The sequence below is a fragment of the Camponotus floridanus genome, unplaced genomic scaffold (genome assembly GCF_003227725.1).
Source record: "Camponotus floridanus strain SB8 unplaced genomic scaffold, Cflo_v7.5 scaffold43, whole genome shotgun sequence".
Classification (NCBI taxonomy): Eukaryota; Metazoa; Arthropoda; class Insecta; order Hymenoptera; family Formicidae; genus Camponotus; species Camponotus floridanus.
The window spans coordinates 1,367,893-1,388,976 of record NW_020229581.1 but is presented as its reverse complement, the minus strand read 5'-3'; the positions used below and the strand labels follow the sequence as shown (position 1 = coordinate 1,388,976).

At 37.1% G+C, this 21,084-nt stretch overlaps 1 protein-coding gene across 8 annotated transcripts in view; it reads left to right on the top strand.

The window, feature by feature from the left end:
• LOC105255288 (tropomodulin) overlaps positions 1-21,084 on the top strand; it is a 45,377-nt gene that overhangs the window by 821 nt on the left and 23,472 nt on the right. The window contains exon 1 of one of the 8 annotated variants that reach the window (XM_011264479.3): positions 11,979-12,689. The exons of 6 other annotated variants lie outside the window; for them this stretch is intronic. In XM_011264479.3, the coding sequence (XP_011262781.1) occupies positions 12,570-12,689 (120 nt within the window). In that variant the 5' untranslated portion in view covers positions 11,979-12,569. Of the gene's footprint in view, positions 1-11,978; positions 12,690-19,707; positions 19,893-21,084 lie in introns of those variants that run through there. One more of the 8 variants, XM_011264484.3, reaches the window with a different exon arrangement.

Genomic DNA, 21,084 nt, shown 5'->3' with positions numbered 1-21,084 from the left:
CATATATTAACTCGCTTCACGATATTGATTCTATCTGTAATTTATTTTGGAACTCCGTATGCTCTGGAATATTATTGGTATCGTTCATGCGCGGGCGTGATTATACAGACGATAGATTCAGAAGATGAATTAGTAAACGTGAATTAGTAAACTGTTCCACCAGTGTTTATTATTACGTATATCCAGAGAAACGCATACGATGCAGTCATAGATGCAACGCAAAATTCGTCGTGCAGGTGCGTCAAAGCACATGTAATTTGCCAAATATCGGTCCAACTATCATTTATCGTTTATTTATCGTTTCGTGCCCATTGTTGTATGATTCATTGATATACTGAATTTGTTAATTCAAATTTAACGCGAAGTTTGAAAGTCGTAAAGTTTTTTTCACGATCTTGAGCTGCGGAGGAACTTGTATTTTTCACTCCGTTGAAAGAGAGGATCCGCTGTCCCTCGAAAAACAAACGGTCACGATCCTACGTCATTGTCAGGACGACGATTTTAGAACTGGCAACGAACTCTCTTCGAACGCAGAACCGACGAGCGACGTAAATGAGTGGCTGACGACCGTTGTTTGCGATCGGACTTCCGATGAACAATATATTCGTGTTCGTGTCTTCCTGTTCCACGTGTATCAAACGATTTCATAAATCAATCTTGAAGAAATTATTATCTCAATCAAAAAAACAGGAATGTCAAAATTAATATTATAAATATTCATTATTAAAAATTGATAACCGTAGCCTTTCTGAATAATATGAGACATTGATATTAATTGTGTGTGAGATCTTTTAGTATTAATATAAATAATTTTAGTTTACTAGAGTGTAAATTTTAATCAGCTTACTAAAGTTTTTATTTTTATTATATAAACTGACAAAAAGATATTAATAAATTAAAATTATATTATTTATATTAATATTAAGAGACTTCTCAGAAAATGTCTCATATTAATTTCGAAAAAAAGGTTGATATAGAAGGAATAACTTTTTATATTAGATTAAAGACAATATAGGTATATTTGTTGAAAAATATATTTAAAGCATCAAAATACAAATGCGGCCACAAACTGTTTACATACTAATGAAAATTGTGAAATTCTTGGCTTAAGTTCGAATGTCATTTCAACGCTGTTACGCCGAATTAACCAAAGAACTCGTTTGGTATAAATTATGAGTACATTGATATTGAACAACCTGAGATTTCCTGAATAAAAATAAAGAGAGAAAGTGTCTATGCGAAGAAATTAGCCGCAAAGAGGGTTTTAATCGAAGGAAATTGCGTAAAAGGAGAAAATGCGATGAAAGAGAACTATCGAACGAACATGATCTTGTCGTAAACTTGCTCTCGTTTTTCGCTTGTAATGCAATTAACGGTCACAAAGCTACTACCACGATTCTACATTTAAACGAGGAACGGCGCTTCGTTAAAGCGAAGCGTCTAAATTGCAGTCTACTTTGTCGAGGATAGCACGTGACAACATAAATTTCACCGGCGATCTGCTTTCGTGAAAGCGACGATCTGTTTCCTCCAGTGCTTGATGAAGATGCTCGCTTTTCGAACACCCTGTTGCAACACGACCATAGAAATTTAATCCGCGTAGCTAATTTTGAATTAGTATATGTCCTGCCAACTGTGCATTTCGTCCGCGATGCGATTCGCCATATCAAAAATGTGTAGAAATAATGGGTACTTGTAAACAATATAAGATATATCGCGCGTGCAAAGAGTTACGTAGATGATGGATTATTCGTAGGAAGATACTTCGGACGCGTGAAATATTGCAATAATATATGTTTTAACGTTATGATTTTCAAGGAGAATGACGTTATCTCGATATTAAACGCTTAATTTATACGACATTTTTGGAAAACCTTGAATTCTGTATATTTCCAGACTCAGTTACGTAGCCAAGGCAATCTAGCAATAATTTCTCGCGAGTGATGTACAATTCTTCGATGATCGTTCGCGGAACGATCGTCGAAGTCTCGTCTCGACCTCGATGCTATTTTAAAAGTACGTCAACGTAATCGCTCCATCATTCTATCTTGCAAAGTCTGCGGAAGCGGCGAGAGCAACGATTTATCGAACAAATAAATGTATTTGAATATCGATGTCGCTATTTTTAAGTCATGGATGATGGCTGAGTCTCGCATGTTCTCGACTTTATAATTGCAGAGAAAAACAGGTTCATGTTTATGATAACACCATCGGTTTCCGGATAGACATATGTTGAAAGCGATTGTCGGAATGCTTTGCTGGTCGTATGATATAAAGTGATGGACAGGTAAATTCAACTCGTGGACGAAGTGCACGGAAAGGCGAATGAAATTAACTGGACAAGATGTCAAACTCCAGCAAACAAACTTAGCAAACGTATGCGCGTATTACTTGACGCTAATGTTTAAGGGGGTAAAAGATTGGCGTTCCACTCGCTGTTGAATCGTTTCAACCAAGATATTATATAGAAGCTAGAGACATTTTAACTGGCTGGCTGAAAGCAAACGAAAGGTGAACCAATAAGACGAGTTAAACAAGTTTCTTCGTGGCAGCTGTTGTACATAATGTAGAGAAACGTCGGCGAATTATCTAGGAGGAGACCGGAACAGAAATCAGTTTAAGTGCTGCGTTTGCGGCGTTGAAGTTTGGAAATGTGCGTCACTGCAATATTAACATTCGGAGATCCAAAGTCTATCCGAGTAATAATTTGTTTGAAGACTAAAATTGTTTGATATTTATATCATAATTTAGAATTATTATTAAACTTTGTATAGATTTTTTACGAATGGATTTTTTAAGTTACTAATCTTCTAGATTTCGAAATCATGATTGAGTGCTTTCGATTAGCCAGATTTCTTTGTAGTATAATTAATTCTAAATAACGTCAAGAAAGAATTCGTCATTAGAATTCAGAATGAAAAGCGTAGAGGTTCTAATTGAAACGACAGGTATTTTCGAACTCTTGTCAAACGCTTTCTGCGAAACTTATGTTTAATTCACAAATGGCCAATGAAAGGAAACAGCTTGACAGCTAGATATAGAATTGTGAAAGAGGAAGAAAAGTTGTACGGGGCGAAAAGGAGAAAATACGAGACGCCTATAAACTCGGCGACCTGTTTTCGTAGTCCGCGAATTTGTCCCGCAAATTATTCACCCTGTTCTTGACGTCCAATTAATCATCGTAATTCTAAGTTATCCACTCGACTGACGATACCAGTAGTGGCAGCTGTTGAATTATTTTCGAGTTGCAGCCCCGCCCGATCTGAATGAGCTTTCTGTCTGCCATATTTCATAGAGAAATTGTGGAAAAGGATAAGAATATTCGTCGCGTTTCCAAGAATATCACCGATAGACTTTGACACGTCGTTATTCTTTCAGTAAAAATGCATTCGTCGGAACCAATACGAGCTTGTAACTTTTTCTCTCTCTCTCTCTCTCTTTCTCGAAAGTAGTAGAATTCCTTCCCTCAGAAATGAAATAAAAAGTTCAAAAGAATTGATTTTTTATCATCATACACTCTAGAATGTATTATATTTTTGCGTTGAATTTTTTTTACATAAATTTCGTTCATAATATATTTGACACTGATTAAAATCGCTGAGTTGGGAAAGGTTAATCGCATGCAAAAAAATGCAGGGACGCCAAATACTGAGAAATAAGTTGCCGGATTAGCAATGATCAACGTTGACATTTAATGCGATTTATCGGGAGGGCGGCAGGAGGCATGCATTGCAGGTCGCACACTGTAATATCTTTGCCGTTATCGGGGATATGCTCGTGCGCCGATAATGAAACACGACTTTAGTCGGCATCCCATTGTATTCCCGAACTCCCGCCCTATCGTTGGAGATTACTACGGGAAACCTGTTGAATATCATTCACGGAGGGGTTGAACCCGACATTCACAGTTACAGGCAAAGCCATTACTATTCTCTTCCACTACAAATACACAGGTAACTTCGCCCACTCGTGTACTCGTGCCGCTATTGTTAAAGGCCTCCGGCGATCGCAACTGCAGGTGTAAATGGAAACGAGACGGTTCATCGCGATGAACATTGTTCATGCAATACTGAATTCATGAATGCATGATTTGCGAAGCGAGAAAGCAGAAGAGATTACACGCTAAAATTGATTTTAGTTAATAACGATAAAAAAAGTATTCATTTCGCTAACGCGTCTTATGAAAATTATGAATTTATCAGTTGTTAAAAATTAAGACGAAATTAATATTTATCAGAATCGTAATAATTATTTCTTATGAAAAATATGAATATATCAGTTGTTAAAAATTAAGACGAAATGCTATTCTGTATTCACTGTCCTGTAACACCTCTGTAAAATCTCGTTATTCTAATAGTTCTGGAAACAATTTTGAGATTTTTGCATCTACAAAACATTCAGTTATTTTCGATTTACCTCACGTCACAATTAATATTTATCAGAACTGTAATAATTAAAACATTCCGGAGAAGACTGAAATTTTTATGAAAGAGCCATGAAATCATTTTAACATTATCTGCTGATAGAAATAGATAAGGGTGAAAAAGACCAGGGAAAACGCGTTGTGAACTCTCGGCACGTGCAGCGTGACCTGACAAAAATTCCTCCTTGTCTTGGATGAGCCGACCTTGCGTCTAGGTGAGGTCGTAGGTGACGACATTACATTCTGCAATTAACGTCGCCGATAAAATCCCAAGCATCCGCGCTATCCGATCCGCGGATCAGAGCGATGGATTCGCGTTCCCAGCGAAACGCCGAATATCGCCCGCTGCATTTTAACGGGGATTGTCGCGAACGGGATTATCAACGCGATTGAAGAGAAATTCGATATGCCACGTATCGGTTTTTAGATCGTAGGTGCTAAATAACGCGAATGTCCAGCCGAATGTTTTCTCTATCGGCCGCCAAATTCTATTTATCGAGAGTTCGTATCTGATGTACGATGCAGCTGACACCTCGTTTTCTCGCGTTTGCAACTGGCGGCGAGTGCTTCCGAAAATATTTCACTCGGTCGACGACGCGTCGTCGTCGGGCTGACGGCCGGGTTTTCGACGTTGCACTTAAATTTCATGCGACGCACTCGTAAATATCGGCGCGCGATTTCGGTTCCGGATGCAACAGGTCGAAACCATCGAATCTGCAACCTCGTCGCAGCTTATAAATAACCCGACGATGACGTAGGGCCACGGCACATTTGGCGAATGACGTCAGAGTTACCGTGAGCGGGCGCATATATGTGCGATGTCATAAATCGGTTTACATTTTACGACTTTAAATATTTTTGTAAAATGCGCTCTCCCGATACGCGTTCGCGCAAAACGCTTTCGCGAAATTTTACTGCCACGCGAAATTTTTACTGCCACGAGGAATTACACGAGTCATCCACCGCGAGCTCTTGGAAAGCTTTTTCGCGACCGAAACTGTGCATTATCTCGCGATTTATCTCGTTTTTTAATCCTGGGCTTCAATATTTAGATAAATTTTCGAGTAAGCTTTATAGAATCGAAAGGATAAATTCCTTGAACTCATTTGTGTATCATAAAGGAAGATAATTCTGAATGAAGTGTCGGTCTTTTGGCAAACTTCGTTACGATTGCACGCTAAACGGATACATGTGCGAACAGCATATTCAGAGTTTTCGCTACAGTATCATTCTGATCTAGAACCTTGATATAACGTGTGACAGATCGCAACGCAAGAGTCGAATTAACACGCTCTACTGCATCCGGCGCTCTTGAATACTTTATGTTCATTAAAGCACGATGTTTCTATGTATATTCCATGTATATTGTTGTGTCGCACAAAACTACAACTTTGTTTATCGAAATTTTATTTATATAAAAATTCTACAAAATTTACAATCTTGAAATTTTTTATCAATTTCGTAAATTTTACGATTTGAATATCCTGAGATTTTGAATGTCTAATACTTATCTCCCTTGAAAGTTCTAAATTCTCTTACATCCTTTTATTTCCTTTTAGTGTCTTTAAAGTCCTCGAGCATTTTATAAATATCGATGCTCTTAGATCATCGATTATTATATTAATGTATCACTACGGTAATATGTCCCTTTCAATCGTTCAAACAGACGTTTGGCAGTTGTTTGACACCCGCGATAATATTCTACGAGGCATCGGGTTTGCCGGACATTTTCTGGCAAACGAGACGTCGACGGAGATGGACGGTGTCGGGCTTTTCGGCCGGGTATCGATTTCGCGTGGTTAATCGGGATAACTTAACCAAGAGATCGCTCGCAAATTATACGCGCATCCAGAATCCGGGGGCAATTTCATCGTGACGGCAGCGAAAATGTATGAAACGAACAGCCGGTACGCACGTTACTCCGTTTCACTTTCTGGTCGATGCCTCCCGGCGTTTCAATTAGTGAAGGCACCAGGCACCATCGGTCGATGGGCCGCTTTCGTCGTCGTCAGTCGTTCCGATCTCGAAATAGATCGAGTTCTCGCTGTTGCCTGTCCTCGGACCACCGTAAGCGGTGCCTGACCCTTTATTGCCCATTTTTCACGCCCGTACGATTAATCCCAACTTTGTCGGTGGCACGATTTAGGTGGACAAGCTTTGGGCGAGCTTCAGCCGTTCGTGAACCTTTGCCCTTAGAGTGTCAAACTTCTCGGAGCGCAACGCGTCGCTCATCGAAGGTTCGAAAATTGACTCTGAAAAGAATATTTCAGCCCAAATAAAAATCACTATTAAATATTTTGACTTATCTCGAGATAAACAATTATTAATTTCTAATTAATTATTAATTATTTAATCAATAAACAATTATTAATTTAATTTAACATTATTAACTTTGAATATTTATAGTATTTTTTAATAAGTCGAAAATAATACAGTAAAGATATATACGATAATATACAATGAATACAATATAAATAATAATTTGACAGAATATATCACCAAAATTTAAAACATCGTTAAAAGCATAGCAGAAAAATTTTATATATTTATACAGAGAACGATTATGAAGCACGGACGCGATGGTGTCTGGATTTAAATGATTCGTACACAAGAAATTGCGTCGGCATCGCGATAATCAAAACTCGAGACGGTATAATTGAAGCTTAATTAGCCAGGTGGCTTGCTATTTTTTACTACTGCGCTGCATCATTCGGTGTTTTAATTGGAAATGACAAACCACGACTTTCCATTTGATAAAGCATCGGTCTGTCACGGACACAGGAAAATTGAAAAAAAATCAATATGTTATCGAGAATAATTTTTGTCTTCACTCAGGCCGTCAAATTTATCATCATGCCAATCTCACGGACAATCAAAGTATACAGAGGATTTGCTGACATTGCATTATTTGTGTACAAAGTATTGCATAGCGGCGTTGAATAATTATTTATATGGTTTGCAGAGGAATTAAGGATCTTAAGGCAAAAGAAACATTAGATTTCACTGAATCAAAGATAATCTCGATAAATTTAAGATTACATATATTGTCTCTCTTTTGTCACATGAGGCATCTCGTTTTATAAATTAAATTTATTTTTCAAAAAATTAGAAAAAATCGAAATTTCTATTGATATAAAAAAATGTATCTAGTATTTTTGCTTTAATAAAAATCGCAGATTTAAAAATAATAAATTTCTGTTTGTTTTTGAAACTAGACTAGAAATCTTTTACGTATTCGAAATGAAAAAAATATATTTTATATCTGCATATAAATTTTTCAAGGCTCGCGATTAAACATGTTATAACGTTCCAATAATACTTTTTTATTCTAACATAATTTTGCTTGTTTACCACACATTGAAATGATAAGTTAGTTCGAACGTCGACGATGAGGTTTGCTATAATTCATAGTCCGTGCGACCTGTATTTTTCGAAGGGGTGTGTTTTTCGTATCTCGCGCGTTAACCGGTCTGATAATGGGACGATCGATGACAGTGCTACGTAAGAAAGGTCAGGTCAGAATTAAGCAAGACGGAAACGAGAGTCGATTGGGGAAGGTCCGCGTTCTCACATAGGATATACGGTTTTCGGCGCTAACGGAAGAGAAAACATTCGGACTCATCGTGTTGTTGCTGACGTAAGGATGCCCGGCATTGAAGGGAGGAGCGGTGAATCCGACTTAAAAATAACACGCCACTTGAAACAGCTGCGTGGATGGAAAGTTTCCTCTCTCGATTTCAGGAGCATTCGATAAAGCAGCATTCGATTCGCGATTTGGATTTTGATCATTTCATCAGATTAGTTTAATATGAAGACGTTTTCATACAGGATACATTAAAAAATATATGTATTATATTGGTAGAACTTTTGTAAATAATGATATAATAGCTTTAATATTTTATTGAGCAAATTTTGTAGTATTTAACACTTTAAATGACTATTTTAATATTTTTAACGTTCTTTTACATTTTTTTTACATTTTAACCTGTTTTTTTTTTCGTTTCCATACGTTCTTCTTTACTCTCCATGTATTTAAGGATAAAACAATATGAAATTGACATTAAATAGATGATTGGATTTTTAATTTGTGCTCGCAAATAGGTTTGAATAAAGAACGTAATTATAACAATGCAAATGATTGTTTCGGGCTTGACAAGACGGAAGAGTTATTATATTCTATGCCAATAATAAAATTTTATCATCTCTTTGGCGCGGAGCCTCCACTGTATCACGCTTGGTAATATCAAACGACATGCTCGCGCTGATTGCTATTTGCTCGGCGTCCATTTCGAAATAATTAATTATATTCCATAATTAACATCCAGTTCTCTGAATTTTGTCCACGTGTACTCGATGCTTTTGTTAAACTCAGACAACGAGCGTTGCATATAAGCAGTTTTATATAAGTTTTAAATATACATTCTTCTTTAATGTATATATACATTCTTCTCTAATGTATATAAACAGCTTTGAAATATATTCTCCAATAGTAGCTACATTTTCTTATAGTTCGTAATCCGAAGTGCGAAATCTTTGCAAATATTGAGTCACATTGCAACGCGAATTCTTTGTAAAAAGAAACTCTCTTAAAATTAGATTCATACATAGAAACATAATTGATTGTGAGATACTTATTTTTAAAATGAGCCGATCAATTATACATGTCACATCTCGCGATTAATTTTTCGCTTTAATGTCGCATTTTCGGTCTGCGGCTTTTTGAATTCGCAATCGTGGATTCGTCGCTCATAACTTGACATCTAGTTCGCCGATAATTTCTGTCCGTTTTCATCTTGTCGCGGAAATGTAAATGTCGATTTACGACTGCGGTTTTCTGGTGGAAGTGTCAGATTTAATCTTAATTACGCATCACGAACTTTGTATACAGGACAATCGAAAACTGCACGATTTGATTAAATAAAAAAAAAAGATATATCGAAAACAGAATATTACCTTACGAAATATAAAAACTTATTCTATAAACGTACGTCTATAAATTTTTAATCATCCTGTATGCATTTTATGCTGCTATATCGCATATATAGCAGTAGTATGGAGAGTAATTTGATTTTTCCGGCGCAAAAAGGAGACCATTACCCGGACGGAATTGCTCGCTCTCGTCCGCGATTGTTGTGTCCGTGCATGTGATGCATATTGAAAATTCGCACGAACGATCATCGGACAATCGACGTGCGAAATGAGCTCTTTAATCGCGCAGGTGATATCCCTGCGGCGTCAGAGGAAAACGTTTATCCCCGCTTTGCATAAATTATTTTCCGAAATAGAATCGATCGATTTAACTTTCGTGTTGTACGTGTGCTGCGACACTCTCCAAATGTGAGAGAAATTTGCATAATGCGCGAAAATAGCGTACGGTATCTAAATGATGTCGGTTTAATAAAACTTTTGCGTGGAATATCATCAATGGGAAATGTGGGACGTAAAGAAAAAAATTGAAATAAATATAAATACTAAATTAAACATAGTATACCCTATTAAAACTGGAATCACATTTTTTAATCTTTTCTATTATATTATCTTTTCTATTATATTTGAATATTTTCCGTATAAATCCTTGCATTTCCAATCTTATTAGATATTTAATTTGTACAATTATTTAAAAATTTTATTCACGCTATCCATTGTGCAATTTATTGTTAGTCTATTATTTGTTTTATTCATTTAGTGATAGAGTTCGTTATTATATTATCAAAGCACATCAATATTTCCTAGAATTCCTTTTCTCAAGTCAAGAGCTTTTCTGGCAGCTCGACGACCGAGGGTAAAATCGAGCACAGTGTCTTCTTTGTACTAGCAATAGGGGCTTGGCAAGCTTTTGCACCATCTAACGGTTCTTCCGGAAGAGTTTTCGCACGGACAGCTTTTAAGCTCGCGCGAAAGCTTACAAATGGCTGCCGCCATCTATTTGATAAATATAATTTTTATAAATAATTTCACGTTGAAATAAAGAGTTCGTCATCATTGATCATCTATAACATAATAGTTAATTCAGATTTTATTAAAAATAATATAATTTTCATCCTTTTTAAATATAAAAAATATAAATTAATATAGATATTTTGCATCTTTTTATTGCTAATTATAAACTTAAAAAAATTAAAATTGAAGTCTGTAACTTTTGTGTATTAATATGAATGTTATTTCTTATATAAAATAACAGAAAATAATTGTTTTACTTTATATTTGGATTGAGGAGATTTGTTTATATATTTAAGTTTATAGATTTTGTAACGCATAAAAATGAGAAAGACAAATTAATTAATCAAACAAGTTGGAAAACTCGATATAATAAAATAAAATCAAATAGTTTTTGCGCCGTCAAGTTATTTCGCGTAATTCAAAAAATATTCCTCGAATTATAGTCTCTTATTATTTTCACATTTATCATTTTTGTATTTAAATAACTCGACCAACATACGAATATCATCAAGTGATCCAATTTTACGTGTGTTCGCGCTAAATACTGAATTATGCATCAAATGCAGCGACTGTCGCAGTACGCATATCATCGCGCTCGAACATTGCCAAAGAGAAATTCCGGGCGATTTAACAAAAAGGATTTGCATGGATACGACGGAGAAAATTATCGCGGCCGAGGATACATCATCGGTTTATCTCGTTTGAGCGAAAACATTGCTTCCGTTATTTCGTACCGTGAAATTCGCGGGCTGGCTCATCGGAGAGAAAAGAGGGAGAGAGAGATCTTCACAACCTTTCGCAATCTGTTTTACGCAACTCCCATCATGTATGTTGTCGACATCTCCGCAGACGAAACAAATTATTTTCCGCGGATATTATTGCTTCTGCAGTAGCGATATGTAACATCTAGATTTGTTCCGCAATATTCAGGTATGCGACTGATGAAATCAAAAGATTGCACGTGGGATCAATGTTCCCAAGACTTGCATATCGTAAAGATTTGTACAAGCGCGATATTCTCGTCGTTTAGGTACTCTTAGTCTCTTCTGTTTGCGACACTTATTTTTAAGAAAAATAAACAATCGCGCGGTAAACGACAAGTTGCTTTATTCTACTTCCTATGTGCGAAAAATTTTAGGAGGGCGGTAGAGGACAAATTATCTATGCAGATACGGGCCGTGTATAAAACATTGCAAAATCGTCAAATCACCTACAAGATGCACAATAGAATTCTTCGCTTTTTGAATATATCAGGAAATTAATCGAAAAATTGTTTATCGATTTCTTAAGCATCTAATGGTCTATAATTTTAATGATATCTTTCTAAAAGAGATTCAAAAATCTAAAAGTACAGCTTTTTATTATTAAGATATTATTAGTGATGTTTCGAAGAGTATCGATTTTAAAGACAAGTTATCGATTAAAAAAATTAAGAACCAACTAACAAAAGAATCGCCTCGGTATTTCGTACAATGCGCTTTTTCCCGTGCGTCGTCATCGTCGTCAGCGGGTGGCGGCCTAATTATACGTGTTTCTCCGTATTTCTGGAAGCGGTCTGCGGACGGGGCGCGGTGCGGCCCGCTCGCGGCAAAGTGGAAACGCGTTTCCCGACTTCAGTCGTGCGTGGTCCATCTCGAGAATCGCGCATATTTCGAGTTATCTCGCAACGCATTATCCGAGAGACAAGTCTCTCAGCGCGAATTAAGATTGTATTTTGCCTCTTCGATCGCAGCATCCATTTACGGCCATCTAGCTCGTCCATGAAGCGATCACGCAGATATCGAAAGAACGAAAGAGCTCGGATCGATTAATTGCATCCGTTGCAATTTTTTTCTTTTCGTTTAAAATGAATTTATTTTTCGTTAACGATATTAAAATGTCCGCCATAATTTCATCAAAGATCGCGTGACATTTTTTGGCTTATTAAAGCTGCTTCTTGATATTAAGAGTGTCAAAATTTTATGTCGACGTTTCGGATTGGAGAGAGAGATAGATAGATTTTAATCCTAAATCCCTCGTTACATGTGACGATCGATTTGCTTTTTAACAAGCAAGGATTGGGGGTACTATGATTATGTACGAACTTGCAGAAATGTTTTTTGACGCGACGATAGATAATCGTAAGGATTTTTTTAAGTATCCGTCTTGTGAGGGATTTAGAAAGGAGTGATATTTAAACTGTGCGAAGCGAGATATCGCAATAATCATGGCGACCACGGAGGTCTTCCAGGATTGGGATTCTCCTTATGAGAATCTCAGCACGATGAGGACCACTACTAAGACTACCAGAAAAACTACAACCACTACAACAACCACTAAACGAGAGGTAAAATCCGAAAGAATTGATTAGATTTTAGATTCTTAATGAATTTTTGTATGCGTTTCATATATTTTTTAAATTGTGTAATATTTTTAAATATTTAAATTCTTCATTCTTTCTTCGAATTCTTCAATATATTATTAATAACATTCATTAATAAATATCAATTTAAATTGTAAATGTTTTTAATTGTTGATGTCCATGTATGAATTTATAATTTTTAAATTCTTTTATTATTTAGAATGCATAGAGTTTTTAGAAATCTCGAATCTTTTAGATTCTTAGATGGAATTTTTAAGTATATTTTTACATTGTAATTAAGTACTAAGGACTTTACTTTTGTAATTATAAGTCTGGTGATCTTGCCAAAATTTGTCGCGCATTTCTGCTCTTGCATACATCACGCTGATCGCGTATCTTTACGCCTGTCAAATAAATCATAAATATACGAACGGAAGATTTAAGATGTCAGCTTGCGACTCGGAGATTTTCCGGATTAGCGTTAGTGGGTTAAGTCCAGAATGGGTGGAAAGGCCAAGAAAAAGTCTTCTTTCTTGGCGCGCGTAAGTCGAGTGCACAAAGTAACTACTTTCGCATGCGATTATTCATCGAGAGTGGTTTAGAGATTTTCCGGCTGTTTATTCGCGTGAATCGACTCCGCGAAATAATGGCGGTTCTGGCAATCGTTTTGTAAACGTGAGGAAGGCGTCCATATTTTGAAATACATTCGTGTCTTTATGAAATTGACGGATTTTTCATCTTAAATAATAAGAAATATTTAGTTATAATATATATTTATTAATTCTCAGATTCTTTTAAATTTTCATATTGATCAATTTACATGTATTCGATTATTGTGTATTTTTTAATATTTTTTCTTTCCTTCTTTTTAAATTTTCCTTTCTTTTTTTCTTTCCTGAATATACAAATATATTCATATTTCATCGCATTATTCTATCTTCTTAGAATAATGTGAGCCAAATGCAGAATTCAGTAAACAAGTAGTCGAATTTCGGATCTTGTTAGCACCATTTTGACACTGTCAACGATACTTATGGCATATGTTGCAGTTCGGCTGTTGACAACCGCGCGTGATATGTTGGCATTGAAATTTCAAAACTGATAGAATGCATCCGACTATTGTAAAAATATATTTGATATAAATACAACTAAAGTGACGCCAAATAAAAGCGGAAGACTCGAAAGGACTCGCGTCCGTTCGATCAGCGAGACTTTTTCCGTTACCTATAAAAAGAATTCGGTGTCTTTTTGTGTCGCGGTTGCAGGTGCTGGCCACGTGCCAGATGACGTGAATAAAAATCGCAATAAAAAAAAATGATTGCGCAATTCTCAATGATTTGATATCCCATGGCCCGTTCCCTCCCGAATTTATGTTCGGTTAAACGCTTCGCTTTTCTGCTCCAAGTGTGAAAGCGGCTGTTCATTCAGAGGCCAAGTCGATAATTGAAAACGTCATATTCAGTCGCTGATTCTCCAGCTTGTTGAACAACTTTATAGAAATATTAACGCGCGAATAAAGCGCGCTGCGTTTGCGTCAAAGCGCAATTCGACGTTTTAGATTTAACGGCTTCAGGCTCTCGAAACTTTGGACTCTCGATTCTGCGCGCGCGGGCTCTATAAATTTCATCGACGTAATATTCTTCGTTCGTCTTTCCGGCTCTCCTTGAGGCAACAATGTGTGTTTGGTTTTTGGCGTATCGACACCTGGCTCGGTTTCTCTGGCGATGATCAAACGAATGCGGCCTCAACGTGAAACCGTAATCAATCGCACATTTTATACATTATATTTTTGAAATTATCTAGCGCGAATCATTTATGAAATACCAGATAACTCGGTATATTTTTGAAATGCTATCGGCATTACATTTCGAAATGCATTGTATTTTTGAGATTCGACCTTGCTCGTTTTTGAGATTCGATCTTGCGCACTTAGATGCTGCGCTTACCTCACTAATTTTACATCCGTTTGAAATTTCATTGATTATATTTTGGAAGCGGCTTGTTATTGGCCGTGAGTGCGAAAAGCGAAATAAAGGTTATTCTCAGAAATTTTCACGAAAATGCCAGCGTGATCGTGATGAAAACTTTTGATGATCTGGTCAAGCCGTTGCCAAAAGACGCGGCAAGACTTATAAATTATCCACAAGGATAATTCGATTAATTCAGTCAGAGCGTGAAGTATCATGGCGTACAATATAAATTGCGATGTTTTCTCGCGAAGTCGCACTTCGTTTTGGCGCGGCTCGAATACAATGCAGTCTCTACAGTCTAGAGTATGCAATTAGGAACACGCTGGAATACAATGCTAATGATAATTGACAGAACGTCAGCTATCTGTGACGGGACTGCGCCTTTCGCAATATTCGCAGCGACTGGAGAAAAACGCGTGAAAGATACGTAGACGAGATATACACGCATGACGTACAATGCAACGTGCGTGGGTGGTCCTTGCAATTTTATGTCTTAAGAACAGCATGAACGATCTTCCGGTTGGGCACACAAGCTGAAAAACGAGCGTAACTTGAAGAGCGTGATAAAGGTAGACTTTGGCAGGGGATTTGCGCACAAAGTAGACGCGGCGCGTAAATCCCGAATTATTTATGACAAGAATCTATTAATTTCGTACAAAATCGTTTCGTTGTTCGCCGCCCATCTCCCCTCGCCTCGTCCAGCCCGATTCTCGCACGCGAACTCTCCGGCTGCCAGGACAATCTTGCGAGAGGCGTGGGTCTCGCTGCTAAATCGGAAGTCGTAAAACCGAGATTGTCGGGGTTGGCGCTCATAATAGAATACGCCGTACAATTGGCAGTTTCGAAGTCATTTACCTCGCGAACTTTGTCGGACGATCATCGAGTAAAACCGTTCGTGATTTTCTTTTACAAACGCTCATAAACTTCGGACTTGTTGTGCACATCACGTTCCAAAAATAGAATCGACTTGCTCCCTCGGTACTCTGATTTTCTCTTTCTGTCTGTCTCCCTTGGACTTTTCTAATTATAAATCCCAAACTCTTTGTACACAACGCCGAGAATAGAATACGAATGCTGCCGCGATAAATGAGGAGTTTCGAGGGTTTCTGACCTCGCCCGCGGTCATTATTCTCTCACGTGACAGAAAAAAATAAAGTACACGTGGATCCGTATTTGCCATCGATAAAAGGATCCTTGAATTTTGTTCGGGAAGCACGATTGGATGTATGCATCTTCTCTTCGTTTGCGATTCGATTTTTTTGGATTCGCAATTTGCGATTTGCCAATAAAAATATTTACGTTGCCGGATGAGAACCAGATGCTTAGGCGGCATTCAGTCGGGAAAAGCTCTCATCCGAACGAACGAAAATGATTTGTTCAAAGCGGTTCAAAATTGTTTCCGTCGTTTTGCACTTTGCACCAAACTCGGAATATCTTGAAAAGCATATGAATTTTTGAAAACCATAGACTTTTTCTGTTTCTCTCTTGTACAAAACTGTCGAGGATCTTATGACATGATACAATGAATTTTCTAAAAAGCATCTTATTTTTCTATATTTCTCCAAGATTCAAGCTAATTGAATCCATATTGTAATTTATGTTTAATAACTTTAAAATTCTAGGAGAGTAGGCGACTTTGTAGATTGATTCGACTGAAAATATGAATTCAAAAATGTGATTACTTCCAACTTCACGTTCTTGGAATGCATAAATTGGTTGGATTACGGAGATACTTCGTACAAGATGATAGCTTTTGAGGAGAGAGAAAGTTTCTATCCTTGGATATTTGTATATGACGCATTTAATGGTGTAAGAAAATTTACTTAGTACATTTAGATCGCGGTAATTCATCTCCGGCATATAAAACGAGATCTCTCCATGCTAGAAAGTATGTTACAAAAATATTGCAACGAACAATCGGGTTTAATCGTGCGAACGCGGTGACCAGGATGCGCGTAATTAGACAGAAGAAAAATGCAGCGTAATTTTTTTAAAACTATGAAAGCGATGCTCTCTCAGAATAGACTATTGTTTTCATCTCGTGTTGTTAGACGGTTTAGATGCGCCATCCCGACGACCGGCTTTTCTCTCTTAGAATAATATAAGTAGAGATTATCGCGTTGATATATTCTTGCGCGATCACATTGTGATACTTACGATTGCACTTGACGTGTAAATCATCATAGCATTAGCCTCAGTGTATTTATGAATCGGCTTTTAATTAAATCGCGAAGCATCGTCGATTGTGTAAGAGCTGTTGCCATAAATGTTGAGGACTTTTTTTTCGCCACTACCTTTGAATACGTAAATCGCTTGATTATGTATGATGCGAGGGCGGCTTTCATTACCGCGTCACGTATGCTACATCATGCATAAGAGTACATGGCTGACCTTTTCATCAGGCATTGCGGAACTTCCCACGCGTGTGCGGGTGAGCTGTGATCAACCGATCGTGACTAAGCAAAGGGCTCTTAAATGCGGGATTAGTCGAAGGGAGAAAGGCGTTGCTATGTTAACGATGATTCTTTTATGACACCACGAATAGAAATGGATAGCATCGAGTAAAAGCATTGAATTATTATTGAGTTGATGCACAAAAATATCTTTCTTAAAGTAAAACACTTCCTGTTTTAATTATTTAATCATCAAAATCATATCTCTTTTAGAGATACGATTTCTCTCATTCCTCTTCGAATTTCTTTTAAGTATTGGGAAGAGCACATAGATAGCTTCTGGAGTGTAAAAGAGGATGCTTTACAATTCCAATAACAGGCTTGCGCATTCGGCCATGGATCACATCTGTCTTTAATATTTGCGCGACATAAATCGAAAGAGTTCACAAACAGAGCGGAAATCCATAAAACGTCCCAAAGTACGCGACACATTGCTTCCTTTTATCCGCGATCGATTCGCACATGTAACAGCGAAACGAAAATACGCCAGTCAGCTCTGCGAGTCTGTTAAGCTAGATCGCATTAACATGCGCGATTATTTACGCGGAGAAACAACGTATACTAGGTATAATCCGCGTCATGTCAACGACCCCGTCGTTGGTTCATCATCGATGTTTCCGATCGATCACGCGCGTCAAGATTGATAACCGTTCCCTTTTCCCCTGTTTGTCGCTGACGGCGATCTCTATTTATTCGTAGACTCGAGTATTTATCCATCGTCGAATGCATCGGACAATAATCTCGTGTGTCATAGCTCAATTTACAAAATAATGTTCGAAAGCGAGGTACGGGAAGCTCACCGAGAGATCGTCTGGTTCATCGCGAGGAAATTGATCGATAGAGAAATGGAGCAAGCGCACATACACATACATGAGTACGGAAGTGTGGGCGTTATCGATCAAGGGCGACTGCGTTCTCGAAATACATCGATGAATCGATCGGGTAGAGACGCTTCGTCGTAGTCGTATTTTTGTAAATCGATGATGCGCGGCGGAAAGTAACGACGGAATCTCGTCGACTCTTTCCACGGTTCTAAGATCAAGAACCCGTGATCTTTCGTGAAACTTCTCTTCAGGATTTATATCCTCTCTCCTTATTTCGAAATATACTTGGCGTTAAGAGACAAAGGGCTTCCATTTTTATGAAAGGTACGGAATACTTGTTCTTTAATATTTTTTATAATAAAAGATTATTTTTTTTGTTCGTGTTTGTGTTTTTAATTTGAGAGATATTATTATTTTAATTTTTAAAAATATTATCATGGACAAATATTATTCCACAAGTTTTTCCCAGTAAATTTATAGCTTCTATTTGCTTAAATTTTTTTAGAAATATTTAAAGCGTAGAAAATCTATATTTACAAAAAAAAAGATATTATTAAACTGTTTTAAGGCTATAAATAAAAATTCTCTTGAGCTAACCTGTGATAGGCTTTGTACAATAGATTAACATAATTTAATAATAGTTGGAGTACCGTTGATGTTTCCAAACATAATGTTAAAGTTCAAAAGATATCGTAAAGACGTCCCAAAGAGATTAGCTTGCTCATTAGATTCTTTTATGATACCTTTATGGCGGCTCGTAAATGTTTGTATAGTCTGGCAATTGATTGATCGTGAGTATGTGTGATCATGTGTCGTATGTTGCAGAATATTAAATTATGTTTACATTTTTACGGTGAAAAATTCATGTAGCGGCATATACGGGATATAATATCCTCCATTATTCAAATTTATGGGTATTTTATGGAAAATTCTATACAAGAAGCGCATGGCAATATCCTCGGTTGCATCTCTATCTAACGGTTGATATGTAGGTGCGATGAGGTCATCCGGCGAGTCCGTCAGATGATATCACGTCGATCTTAAGCAGCAATACGTTGTTTACTCGGACAAGGGACGCCAGAGAGATGAAAATGCCATTCGAGCTAGCTAATAAATTTATCAAACGTCAGACGATTTCTCGCTTTATTTGCAACACAAGGACAAAGCATTTGGCCGCATTATTGAAGCAATGAAATCTTACGCAATGAATTCACTAAATAAAAAGTCAATCTTTATAATGATTCGTTATTCCATTATATCTGCGTGGAATTTATTTTTTCAAGTAATTATATATTTTGATAACTTTTTTCACAAGCTTTTTATATTTTTAATCGAGTCTTAATCGACATTTATATATATTTACTTTGTTTAGCATCTCTTATTCATTAAATATATTGTACATATATCAATACAAATACACAATATATCAATGTTTTTCAAAAATTCTCAAATCTTTAGAGAGAGAATTTGAACAGTCTCTTTCCACAATTCTGCAGGAAAATCACATTTAGACATAGGAGAGAAAAATGTAGACGGGAATTAATTTCCGCTGACATAATCACTTGTAATCTCGAGCGAAAACTTGGAAAAACTGGAATCCTTTTACGGGAATCAGGACCCGGGGGCTCTCCAAGTGAAAGTCGTTTTGAACGCAATCGCCGCCGGCTCGTAGACTTCGCTACTCGTGCACAATACCGCTCTACCTGGCATCTCTCATCGAGGTTCCAGCATATAAAACTCAGCTGTTTAGTAGCGCTCCAGCTCCGGGCGACTCTTGTCTTACTTAGTTTACGACGGTGCGCCGCTCCTTGCTCGTCTCACCTGAGCGATTACGTTACCGTAAATCCAGAGTCTCATCTGCTTTGTCAGTCCCTTCGCGAACTCGTGCCTGTGTGTCACGTGAATATCTTACAGGTCACTCATTCCTGCGGCCTTCGTTGCGTAAGTACGGCTCCATTTACGGTAATCGTTGAAATTCGCTGTTTGCGTCGAGCTGTTATGGCAATACGAGCTCTCGCAATAACAATTAACTTAATTATACACGATATGACATCTTACCACATTTAAGGACTTAATTTTAGCACTTGAGATTCAAACATTTAAGAAGAAAATTTGACAAAAATATATAGCTTTTTTAAATATTTCATATATTTTCATGAAATATGCGTTTCAGTTTAATCATAATAAGAGGATACTTCAGATTGAATGTGCAAAATGTTTTCGCGAACTCTTTCGCATAGTTCCCAAACGATTTCGCATCTCAATTCCAGTGATGCCGCGCAGTCCATAATGGTTGTAGGCAAATAGCGCTTATTTGGATAATGCGTATTTTGCATGCGGTATTCGGAGAAAATGATCGAGTGCCACTAATTAACAACTAGCCAATATTTGATCAGTTTGCGCATATCAGCGATGCCTAGGAGCTCCATTATTCTAGTAATTGAAACGGTATAATATCGCGACCGCGCTCGATTGTTCGACCAAACATCTGCGTTGACTAATCATACATAAACTTTGATCTAGCAAACCCCAAATTCTTTTCGCCAAAGTTGATTGAAGTGCTCTATATGTTGCTCGAATATCTAGTTATCCACGAGACAGATTTCAGTTCAATAGAATAGAAATTTATTCGTATTCCTGCTCTTAATTTACGAGATGTTAAAAGGACTTCGCTCTTATTATCTCAAGGAGTTGTCTTATTTCGAGGACTATAAATTAAAATTGTACAAATAAAAAATTATTTGATAAACTTTAAAGTTTGAAAAAAATATTTGAAAAACTTTAAAGTTTTTTCGCGTTAGATTTTGAGAAGGTTCTCAGGAGAATTAAATCTTCACAAAATTATTAATAATACGTAACATACGTTATTGCGAAGCAAATAATACGAAATGTACGATATCACGAACGAACGTTTCAGTCATTGCACGTCCTCGTCGTTGAATTCATTTGATGAATCGAGCCATCGATTTATAAGACGCATTACAAAATTTCAACGCTTCGTCGCTGTCGTTAATAATTATTGCAAAAGGAGAGTTTTCACCAGGAAGTCGAAGATCAAAGCACTATTCGGAGAGAGAAAGAGATGAATATTTACACGGTCTGTCAAACGTTACAATGGATAGAGCTACAAATT